General features: G+C 52.1%; 1 protein-coding gene across 2 annotated transcripts in view; it reads right to left on the bottom strand.

Moving 5' to 3' along the window:
* Positions 1-435: 435 nt before the first annotated feature.
* The window catches only part of KCNAB1 (potassium voltage-gated channel subfamily A member regulatory beta subunit 1), a 57,303-nt gene continuing 46,802 nt past the window's right edge, over positions 436-10,936 (bottom strand). For both annotated transcript variants that reach the window (XM_015638212.3, XM_015638213.3), the window contains exons 8-14: positions 9,390-9,476; positions 5,293-5,378; positions 4,868-4,988; positions 4,330-4,424; positions 3,307-3,427; positions 2,368-2,456; positions 436-1,815 (exon numbers count right to left, since the gene is read on the bottom strand). In XM_015638212.3, the coding sequence (XP_015493698.1) occupies positions 1,726-1,815; positions 2,368-2,456; positions 3,307-3,427; positions 4,330-4,424; positions 4,868-4,988; positions 5,293-5,378; positions 9,390-9,476 (689 nt within the window). In that variant the 3' untranslated portion in view covers positions 436-1,725. The remainder of the gene's footprint in view (positions 1,816-2,367; positions 2,457-3,306; positions 3,428-4,329; positions 4,425-4,867; positions 4,989-5,292; positions 5,379-9,389; positions 9,477-10,936) is intronic.

The following is a 10,936-nucleotide window of genomic DNA, read 5'->3' on the forward strand; positions in this document are numbered from 1 at the left end:
GGAACAGTTTGGGTTGGAAGGGACCCCAAAGCCCCTCCAGTGTCCCCCTGCCATGGCAGGGAACACCTCCCACTGTCCCAGGGGGTCCCCAGTCCAGTGTCCAGCCTGGCCTTGGGCACTGCCAGGGATCCAGGGGAGCCCCAGCTGCTCTGGGCACCTGTGCCAGGCACTGCCCACCCTGCCAGGAACAATTCCTGCCCAAAATCCCATCCAGCCCTGCTCCCTTCAGCCTCAGGCCAGGACAGACCTTACCTGGGCCTGCTGTGCTCCTTGGGGACCGGCTGCCAGCAGCACCTGGGGCCAGCCCAGCTCCCTCCTGTCCCTGCTGCCCCTCCTGGGCACAGCTGGAGCGGTTCCCTGTGGAACAACACCTCCCATCCTCAGCAGAAAGCCCAGAGCAGCTCTGGTGTCAGAAACATCTCTGCAGCTCTCAGGGTAGATGCACAAAATGCTTTTATTGTGTCCAAGCAGAATTCCAGTCAGACTGCATTTCTCATGTACAGCAGGAGTCATTTACACACACCACAGCTTCAAATACAGGAGGAGACCACTCAGGTGTGGGAGCTGCTCACCTGGCCCAGGTGAGCTGCAGGGGGGGAGAACAAGGTCCTACAAATACTGTACAGAGCTGTATCCCAGCAGGGACGGGAGAAATACAGACTGAAATCAGAGGAGCGTGGTACAGAGCAAATCCATGGGAAGATACAACGTGGGGCTTGAGCTGGGCAAATTAAGATGTAAATTCTTCCTGTCAACTCCTGTAAATGCTCACAAAAATCTGTTTAAAATGTGTCTATGCATTTACTTATCCCCGGTTCCAAACCAAGTGAAAGCAGGTGCAGCATTTTGGAGTACGTACCTGATTGCTCCTGCAGCTCTCAGCAGCTATATATTGTAAATATTTATAGTATCTATATCCTTAAAAGCTCCTGAATATTGAAATTTGCAGTAGCTCTGTCTACAAGCAGGCAGAAGTAGAGGCAGGTTTCTATAGATGCAAAACCCAATATTTAATCATGGCTTTCTTGGTTTAAGGTTTATGGAGCAGTAGAACTCTGCAGAGCTCTTGTGTTCAGTAACCTGGCAGGCGTGTTTGGGCTTCCTAGCACTGCTCCAGGAGCATTCCACAGCTGGAACAGCTGTAAAATTAGGAGCTGAACTATCTAACTGCTAGCTAGTTCTCTGTCTCACAGCCTTTATTCAACTACAAAGAAATCCTAGAGCTTATATTCAGCGTAAAAAAGCAAAGTTTGAGCTTGCTCCTTCCATCTGTTAACCTGAAGAAACTTTATAGCTGAGATTTCCCAAATGTGGTTTTATTAAAACCTGAAGTTGTATCTGGCTTTTCTTCATTGAAAAAATAGATCTGTACATCCTTCTTTAATTACCAAGTACCTGAAGGTTATAAATGATTTCTTTGTTTTTCTTTTTTTTTTCCTTTTTTGCTTTTGTCACAGCACAAGCATGAGGTGCAAAGAGTAAAGTAAAAATTAATGAACTCGGTCAAGAAGGTAAGAAAATACAAGGTTATTCCTGGTTAGAAGAGAGATCAACTGTGCTTTTAAATTCACTGCAGAGTAGTAGCAAGAGCACACATCTCGAAGGATCCAGTGACAGTAGACACCGAGCAGCAAGTGCTGAATGATTCTCATGAGAGTAATTCAGGGCTGTACTGGAGTACAGAGCACTTCTAAACCATGCAGTCCAGGAAATTCATGCATTGCCTTAGGATCTGTAGTCCTTCTTGCTGTAGGGCTTGTTGCCCAGGATATTATCTATTTCATTTACAATATGGGACGTCATCTTTGGAAGGACCTGGGGTGGAAGAAAAGCGATGTTTCATCGAGATAGTTCCAAAATGAAACCTAGATTTTATCAAAGTACATTTCCTCTGGGGTTTTTGTGTGACAGATATTAAGCATTCATCTAATAACTTTCTCCCTTAAAGGAAAAACCACTGGAGTATTTTTAGTCAGCGAGAGACTCAGAGCAAAGCCTCTGTGTGGAATATTGCTTGGCTGCAGTGGGACACGAGCTGGTGCAAGGACAGCAGAGGAGGAGGAAGCTCTGACTGGGGAAAACCAGCAGGGAATAATTAAGGTGGGTGCAGGTGACGTGTGACAGCACAGAATCTGTCACCACAGCTCCTGGAATCACTTTCATTCTCAGGTACATGGAAGCTGCTGATGGCACCCTGGTGTCCCTGGCTATGTCTGCAATGACCCCAGTGGTGCTGAGCCTCGGTGGCACCAGGGATGGGGCTGATCAGGGTGCATGAATGGAGCTGAGAGACAAAACCCCAAGTGTTACCCTGCCATGAAGGGCAGGAGGGTGCTGAGGTCTGGTGCTGCCACCCCCTGCACTCACCTGGATGGCTCCGAGGTTCTCGATCAGCTGCTCGGGGTTGGAGGATCCCAGAAGGACAGAGCTCACCCCCTCATTCCTCAGGCACCATGCTGGGAAGAAAGGCACAAGGTGGTCAGGAACAGAGTTGGGCTGTCAGGGCCTTGCTCCTCTCCCTAATGTTTGACAGAGCCTCTGTCTCTGCTTGGAAATAATCACATTATTTGTCTCAGCTTTGCTCCTCTGGCACTGCCAGGAGGAAGAGGCACAGATCAAAAATCAAACCCCACAGATCTTCCAGGATCCCACCTGAAGCCTGGTCCCTGCCCCAGCACTTCTCCTGGTTGTGGGGTTTGGTTTTGTCCCTACCACAAGGAGTCACTGCTGGGATGTTGAACCAGGGACCACCTTTCTGACAGACACGTGGTATTTTCCAGCCTCAGCTCTCAGAAGCATAATTATTATGGGGAAAAAAAACCCCTAAAACTCGTTTTTAACAGCATTCTCTTGTCTGCCAGGCCAGAACCACAAAGGTGATGGCTTCAGGTGGGGAGGGAATGTCCAGGGAAACAGGGAGGTGGCACCCCTGCAATGCCCAAGATGCTCTGACCCTGTCAGCCACAGCCTGCTGCTGCTGCTGGAAACAATCCTGTTTAAATTAATTGTTGCCCAGAGAAGCTGTGGCTGCCCCTGGATCCCTGGCAGTGCCCCAGGCCAGGCTGGATGGGTTTAGAACAACCTGCACTAGTGGAAGGCTCCTGCCCATGGAACAAAATGAGCTTTAAGTTCCTTTCTAAACCAAACCACTCCAGGATCGGTAATTTTTTACACATTTTAAATAAACACACATCTAGCTACAAGCCCAGACCAAACCACGGTGGAAAGACAACTCATTTTCTGTGTCAGCCAAGCCTGGAGAGGCTCAGGAGCAGCCCTGGAGGTGGCAGCTGTGCAGGGACCCACCAACAGCCAGCTGTGGCAGCGTGCAGCCGAGGCGCTCGGCGATGGGGGACAGGTCCTTCAGCTTCCCCTGCTGCTTCCTGCCCTCCTCGCTGATGATCTTCTCCTTCAGCCACTGGTAGCACTGCAGAGCAATCACAGCACATTGGGCTGTCAGCTCTCATCCTCCAAAATGGGCAGTTTCAGGCAATTTATAATTATAATCTATAAATATATATAAATAGCAGCACTTGAAAAGCCACGTCCAGCCCAGAAGGTCATGGAGGCTGAGCATCACAAAGCTTGGCTTTACCCAAAGCAATTAGAGCAGGAGCAGAATGTCTCTTCTTGTCCTCAGCTCTCTGCTTTTATTCTCCTCCAGAACCTGGAACCTCCCCAGTTTTGTTTTTGGACCCCATAAGCCCAGTAAGAATAAAATCAGGATAATTGTGGAGAAATCAAGGTGCAGTGACACCAGAATGCCAAAACCTGTTAGGGAGGGCAGCCCCCAGCAGCCCATGGGTCTCCCTTGGCCTGGGGGTCTCTGGAGGGATGCTGGGGGGCTGAGCACTCCCCTGGCCTGGGTGGGTACCCAGAGAAACGATGTCCAAATCTGTTGGGCCTACGTGGTTCAGGGGGCTGGAAGTGGCAGCAGCTGCATCCCTTCGTGGCTGGACTCCATGACCTTGGAGGTCTTTTCCAGCCTTAAGGATTCCAGGATTAACATCAGCCAGGAGCCTGGAGCAGCACAGAGCCCCTGGCTCGTGCCTCCTCGTGGGTGATGCTCTCAGTGAGGGTGGGGATGGCCTCCAGCAGCCCCCTGCAGCCCCAGACCTGCCCCAAAGCCCCCCAGCCCTCATCTCCCTGCGTGGGGAGCCTGAGCTGCTTCTAACCCAGATTCTCCTGCTCTTTGGAGTGTGGTTGCCAGAGAAACCGAGCTGATCCATCCCTGCACAGCCCAGCCTTCTCACGAGGGAGCCCTTTTCCCCCTTTGTTATTTTCCTGCCCTCACAGAAGCAGCACAACCCAAACATGCACCAGAAATACCTTGAGTGAAGCCCTTGAGCTTTCAGGGACCCCGTTGCCGTATTTCCCTGAGATGATCCCACAGGCCAGGGGGGACCACGTCATTGCCCCCACCCCTGCAGAGGAAACAGAAAAAGGGAGTTTTAGGGGAGTGGGACAAATCAGAGTCAGAGCAAAAATACGCTTTTCACTTAAAAACTAAACCAAAGGGAAAACAATTGCAGCTTGTTTGTGTTGCCAGTGGCAGCAATGCTCAGTTGCTCTTCCAGGAAGGTGCTGCTGATGCCCTTAAGGGTATTAAGGATTTATTTTAATTAATGGGCCACATGAATCTCAGAGAGTAAGGAGCAGCCAAGCCAATTAATCCTTCATATGTTTATTAATATACTTTAGTTATTAATATATAATAAGCAATACTTCTTTATCAGAGGCACAGTAAGCTGGTTTTTCTTTTAGGTCACTGGACAGAGACTTGGCTTTGTCACTGGTCCCACCTGGAGCCCCAGGTGATCCTTCTGTCCATTTCTCTCAGGGAATGCCCCAGCAGGCTCAGACTCACCGATTTTGTGATACAATTCTGGCAGCTGCACCTCCACCTTCTCCCTCTGGAACAGGTGATACTCGGCCTGCTCACACACAGGTGGGATCATGTTGAACTGCCTGGCCACGGAGTAAGCCTCCTGCAGAGGAGAAACCCACGGAGAAAACGCTTCAGAAAGTGAAAATATCCTGCAGGACACACCAGGCCACGCTCCCTGAGCGTGCAGGAGGTGGCCAAGGCAAGGATCTGCAACCATGGCATCTCCTGGAGTCACAGCCAGGTTTGGGACATCAAAGCCCATCTCATCCCACCCCCTGCCATGGGCCAGGCCGACAGCAAAAGGAAAGGCTTGATTTCAGTCAAACCCAAACAGCACAAACCCAAGTCAATCACCCAAAGAGCAGCCCACCCTGTGGAGCAGGCTGGAGGGGACCCTCACCCACCATGATCTCCATGGCGCTCCAGCGGGACGTGCCCCAGTACATGGCCATGCCCTGGTTGATCACATGTGTCATCGCCCGCACGATTTCTGCAGGGACAAAAGGAGTGGGAGAGGTGTCCTGAGGCCACGTTTCCAGCACCAAAACCACCCCCAAACGCCACAATCCCGAGTGCTGGACACTGCTCCTGCTGTGCTCTCCTGTCTGGGTGGGGCTGGAAAAGCATTTGCGGTGCAAACATCAAGACACTGAGGTTAAAAACTGCTTTTCCCGCCTGCCTCTTGCCTACCACGGCCTTAGGAGAACATTTCTTTCAAAAGGGAACACGAGAGGGCAGCACAGTGGAAAAATAAACTTCAAAATAAATCCTATTTTTTTTAATTTAAATTTGCTGCCTGAAAGCACATATCTGGGTCTGCCTCTTTTTCCCAGGAATACTGGGGACAAAGCTGCAAGAACAGATGATTGAGCCCTACTCCACCAAGGGCCCTGTCACCCTCAGCTGTCCCCTCTGCCACACCCAGCACAGCAGTGCCTCTCGTTCTCTGGGACATGGAGCTTGCAAGGCCACACACACCAGGATGGGATCTTGGATTTCACCCCTCAGACCTCCCTGCCTGCCTGGGGGTGAAAAATCCCTCATGAAGTTTAGTTTAATGGAATCCCAGACTGGTTTGGGTTGGAAGGGATGTTAAAACTCATCCTCTGCCATGGCAGGGACACCTCCCACTGTCCCAGGGGTTCCCAGCCCCAATGTCCAGCCTGGCCTTGGGCACTGCCAGGGATCCAGGGCAGCTCCAGCTGCTCTGGGCACCTGTGCCAGGCCCTGCCCACCCTGCCAGGCAGGAATTCCATCCCAACATCCCATCCATCCCTGTCCTGTGTCACAGCCCCCAGGAGCAGCCTCGAGCTGTAACCCCCTGCCCTGGCTGTTCCTGGCAGGGCTGCAGCACCGACACAGAAATAGGGGGGAAATGAGCTGAAGTCACTCTGAGAAGGAAATAAAACAGTTCTGGGACACTGCTGCCTGTGGGCTCCTCCTCGTGGGCAGCAGGCACAGCTCCATGGGCTCCTTCCATGGCAGAGCCACGGAGCTGACACTGCCCACCCACCCCAGCAGCTCCCACCACCCCAAACCCCTCCAGAGGGGCTGTCCTGGAGCCTGCAGTGCCCAGAAATCCCCTCTGCTCCCGCTGGCATCAGGNAGCTCCCACCACCCCAAACCCCTCCAGAGGGGCTGTCCTGGAGCCTGCAGTGCCCAGAAATCCCCTCTGCTCCCGCTGGCATCAGGGCTCCAGCACCGCTGCCTTTCCCTCTGGCAGCACTCTCGTCTTACTTATGGCAGGAAAAGCAGGAGCCTGGCAGGAAAAGCAGGAGCCTGGCAGTGAGGAGGCTCCAGAACCAACCTGGGCATCGCTCTGGATCCTTCTGCAGGCACTGCCAGGCAGCTCTGAGGGGAAAGGCTCCGTTTATAACCTGCAGCGCTGGGATTTGTTTGACACACAGACCTGCCTTAAACCCAAACACAAATCCACTTCCTCCGAGGGAATGAGGGAAAGGAAATGAAAACCCTGGGCAGCATGAAAGCCAGCACTGGGATGTAAAGGAAACTTCCAGTTCTGCCTGGAAAAATATCAATTGGTTTCAGTGAAATGTAAATATAGAACCAAAGAGTGGCTGGGGTTGTGAAGGACCTTAAAGATCATCTTCATTCCAGCCCTTGCCACAGGCAGGGACACCTTCTACCTGGCCAGAGCTCCAGAATACAACCAGGGAGCAATTTCAAGCTGCCCCATCTGAATATTTAATTAAAAATTGTTTTTCATTTCCTACTGCCATCAGGCTAAGCCTGTAAGTGATCCTTCCCTTCCTCCCTCCCTCCTCAGCAGCTTCTCCCTGGGTTCAGATTTCTATTTTTGCCCCGCCACCATTTCAGAGTTTTGAAAAACATTTCGTCACACGCCTCTTACACATCTCAGCCTGTGGTTGTTTTCATTTCTCCAGCCTCTACTCCTTTCAAAAAAAAAAAACCCAAGTCAACTTGGAAAGTGGATATAAATATATATATATATATATCTTCTTGTTTAGAGAACCAGGGGACAGTGATGGGAAGAGCACACACCTGGATCTCTTGTCCTGCCAGCTGGATGCCCAAATGGCAGCACTTAAGAACAGGAGATTTATCATTTTTTAGTATAAATCAATGCTTCAAATCCCAAATAACAGCTCCTGGCATCATAACAATAATAACTCTGAAGCAGATTAAAGCTCCCTGGTAGGAATGTTGTCACCTTCCCTCCCTGCGTGGCAGGGCTGTGCCTGGTGCTGTGGGCACCTGGCTCTGTGACAATGGGGACACTGCAGGGACCCTCCTCTCCAGCTGCCCTGCTGGAAAAGCCCCTTGGGATGAAGAAAAAGCATTTCCTTGCTGGGGGATGAGATCTGCAGTGCAAGAAACGAGGCATGAGACACACGGGAATTCCAGAGGGACAGATCCTTCCCGTCAGGGTCCCTGCTGGAGGGGCTGGGTGGTGGCACAGGGTGACAGGGACACCCCACACACGGCTGGGTGAGGGTGGGCAGCCCCTCATCCCCCCTGCCTGGCAGGTCTGGTGCTCATCTCCAGCTGCTCCCTGACTCCAGCAGCCACCGCTTTTACAATGGAAAACCATTTCCATTTGCTCTGAGACCTTGAAGAACATTAAATACATTTTGGGGGTTTAGGTTAAGCAGCTTTGCCAGGTGGCCCGAGGCCCAGAGTCTCTGCCAGCACAGAAATCCCATGGAATGCTCGTGTGCTCGGGTCCCCAGGGAGGAGCAGAGCCTGGGGAGAGAAGGGATCTGCTCCGGCTGGGCTCACAGCAGGATCTGTACAATCTGCTCCTTGGTGCTGCTGGCAGCAGAGGGAGGAGTCTGAGGGTCTTGAGGGGCAGCAAGCAGGGAAAACAAACAGCACCATTCCAGGTTTGTTTGTGCCCCCCTGGCTGCTCCAGCAGGACCCACGGGTGCTGCCACGAGCAGGGAACATTTTCAGGTCACCTTCTCCTTCAGGAGTGACCACCCCTGGATCCCTGGTAGTGCTCCAGGGCAGGCTGGACAGTGGAAGGTGTCCCTGCCCAGGGCAGGGGGTGGGATGAGATAAGCTTTAAGGTGCTTTCCGAGCCAAAGCAGTCCATGATTCCCTGTGGGAGAAGCTGAGGCGTGTGTGGGGCCGGGCAGGACGGAGTGGCGCGGGAAGGCGGCGCAGCACCGACAGATGGCCCAGCAGATGCTCTGGGATGGAAGTGGCTTAGTAGGTGATCCATAAAAAAGGCAGGAAGAAGATGGGAAGTATCTCCACCATGCCATTCACAACAGCAATGTCCCTTCTTTCACCCTGCTGCAGTCTCAGCCGAGGCTGCCAGCGGGATCCGCGATGTGGGATCAGCTGTGCCGTGGGCACGGGGCCCTTCCGCGCTGCTCGGTGACAAGTGACCGAGCACAGAGGTCACTCCTCCCTCCAGAGACACCACACAGAGCCTTCCTCACCCTCAGCAGCTCCTGGAGAGCTGCAGTGCCCCCAAAGCCCCTGGCTGGCCCCTGACCCGCACTGGTGGCACCCAAGGGTGCCCCATGGCCAGCAAAGAGATGGGTGTGAGCACTCCTGACACGGAGCTCCAGCTCTGATGGATTTCCATGGACCCTCCATGAATTCTCCACAGAATCCACAATCTGCCATGGATACCTGCCTCAAACCCAGCCCCAAACCCGGCTTCATCTGAGGGAGTGGGGAAAGGAAATGTTCCAAACGTTAAAGCCACTCCTGGGGCACAAAGGGAACTTGCATTTCCTTCCAAAACACACAAATTCATGTCGTGGCAGGATAGACATAGAAACCCTAAATAGATTGGGAAGGGCTTTAAAGGACATCTAATTCCAGTCCTCTGCCGTGGGCAGGACACCTTCCATGGACCAGGCCACCACAAATGAGATATTTCATATTTAAACTGCCCCTCCTGAACATTTGATTACAAATGGTTTTCTGTTTCCTGCCCTCCTCAGTCTAAGCCCTTAAGGCAGGATCAGGCACGTTAAAACCTTTGGCTGCAGCTCCCACCAACCTTCCATGGGGGTGTTGTTGTCCGGCCGGTTGGCAAAGACCACGTCCACATATTCCAGCTGCAGCCTCTGGAGAGAAGCCTTCAGCCCTGGGAGTGGGAAAGCAGAGACAAGGACAGGCAGGGTCAGAGGGAGGCACGGAACAGAGCCAAAATGGGATCAAATACAGCTGGGTGTATTTAAATATATATATTATATATAAATATATACACACACAATCACTCAGGACACGAGAGGGATGCTGAACATGGTCCCTGCAGCCATCTGACGAAGAAAGCACCAGTCTGGCCATCTGCAGAGGCCCTCCTTCCACAAGGATGTGCTTTGGTTTAGCATTCCCAGGATTTGTGCTGAGCAGCCCCTGGTTACAGAGCGTGTCCGAGTCAGCCTGGCTGGGCTGCCAGGGACTGCTTCAGTGCCCTGCTCCTGCCTGCAGTTAATTCACTCTGAATTTTGTCACAGAGCCCTTCTTGCTCCAGGCCCAGCTCCAGGCCCAGGGGGACATTCCAGGGGGACATTCCAGGGGTGCAGGATGGTGGCACTGGGGTCAATGCCAGGTAAAGCATCAGGGAGGGCTTTACCTGGTCAGGGTGAGCTGTGCCCACCCACACTGCAGAGAGAGCTTGGCAGAGCAAGCCAAAGCCCTTTGCAGCTCAGTCCATAAATGCCCAGGCTCTGAGAGCCTTCCTGGGAGGATCTGATGGGAGATGGCATCAAAGCCCTACAGATATATTTATATATCTGTGTATGAGTGTATGAGAGAGGGAGAGCAGAGGATGGGCATTTTATCCAGCTCAAAATTCAGCAAACATTTTCATCCTGCTCTATTTTGACTCATTCTTCATGAACATTCATAAAAACATTTTGTTCTTGGGAAGATTTGTAGAAAATAACTGTTAAAAATCCTCTTCTCTCTCTCACGCACACAGATTATATATAAATATATATATACACAAATATAAAATATCTCTCATTGACCTTAACGTTGTTTGCTGGGTGTTCTGTGAAATTATTCCAACTCCTGCCAGTGCTTTTCTGTCATTTCACGAAGTAGCTCCACAAGAAATGGAAAATGGGTGGGTTTGGAGTGCCTGTGACACATCTGCCACCTCCCTGAGCATCTTTAGTGCCTCACTGAGGCTTATTTAGGTGAAAATTCAACAGAACATTGCTACAAGAACTTTCTCCAGCATTACCTTACTGGGAAAGTCACATCCTGATGTGCTGGGATCCTGCAAACACTCCAAGACAGAACTCTCCAGGGCAATCCTGGGTAAAACGTGCCAGGAGCAGGGAGGAGGAGGATGGAAGGAGCCAAACCTGCACCCCAGGGAGGGGCTGCTGTCCCCCCACTCCTCCCACCTGCTCTGGGCACTGCTTTGGGGCTCTCCTGGTGTATTCCAGGAGTGCAGCCCCAGAGAGGAGCAGCTGCTGCCCTGGCAGGTTCCATCTCAGCTGCACCTCCTGCCATCCTGCAGGGACAGGAGGCACAGACGGTCACACAGCGAAGGAGGGGGTGAGTTCTCCCCAGGGAGCTGGCACTGCCCTG

Source organism: Parus major, chromosome 9 (genome assembly GCF_001522545.3).
Source record: "Parus major isolate Abel chromosome 9, Parus_major1.1, whole genome shotgun sequence".
Classification (NCBI taxonomy): domain Eukaryota; kingdom Metazoa; phylum Chordata; class Aves; order Passeriformes; family Paridae; genus Parus; species Parus major.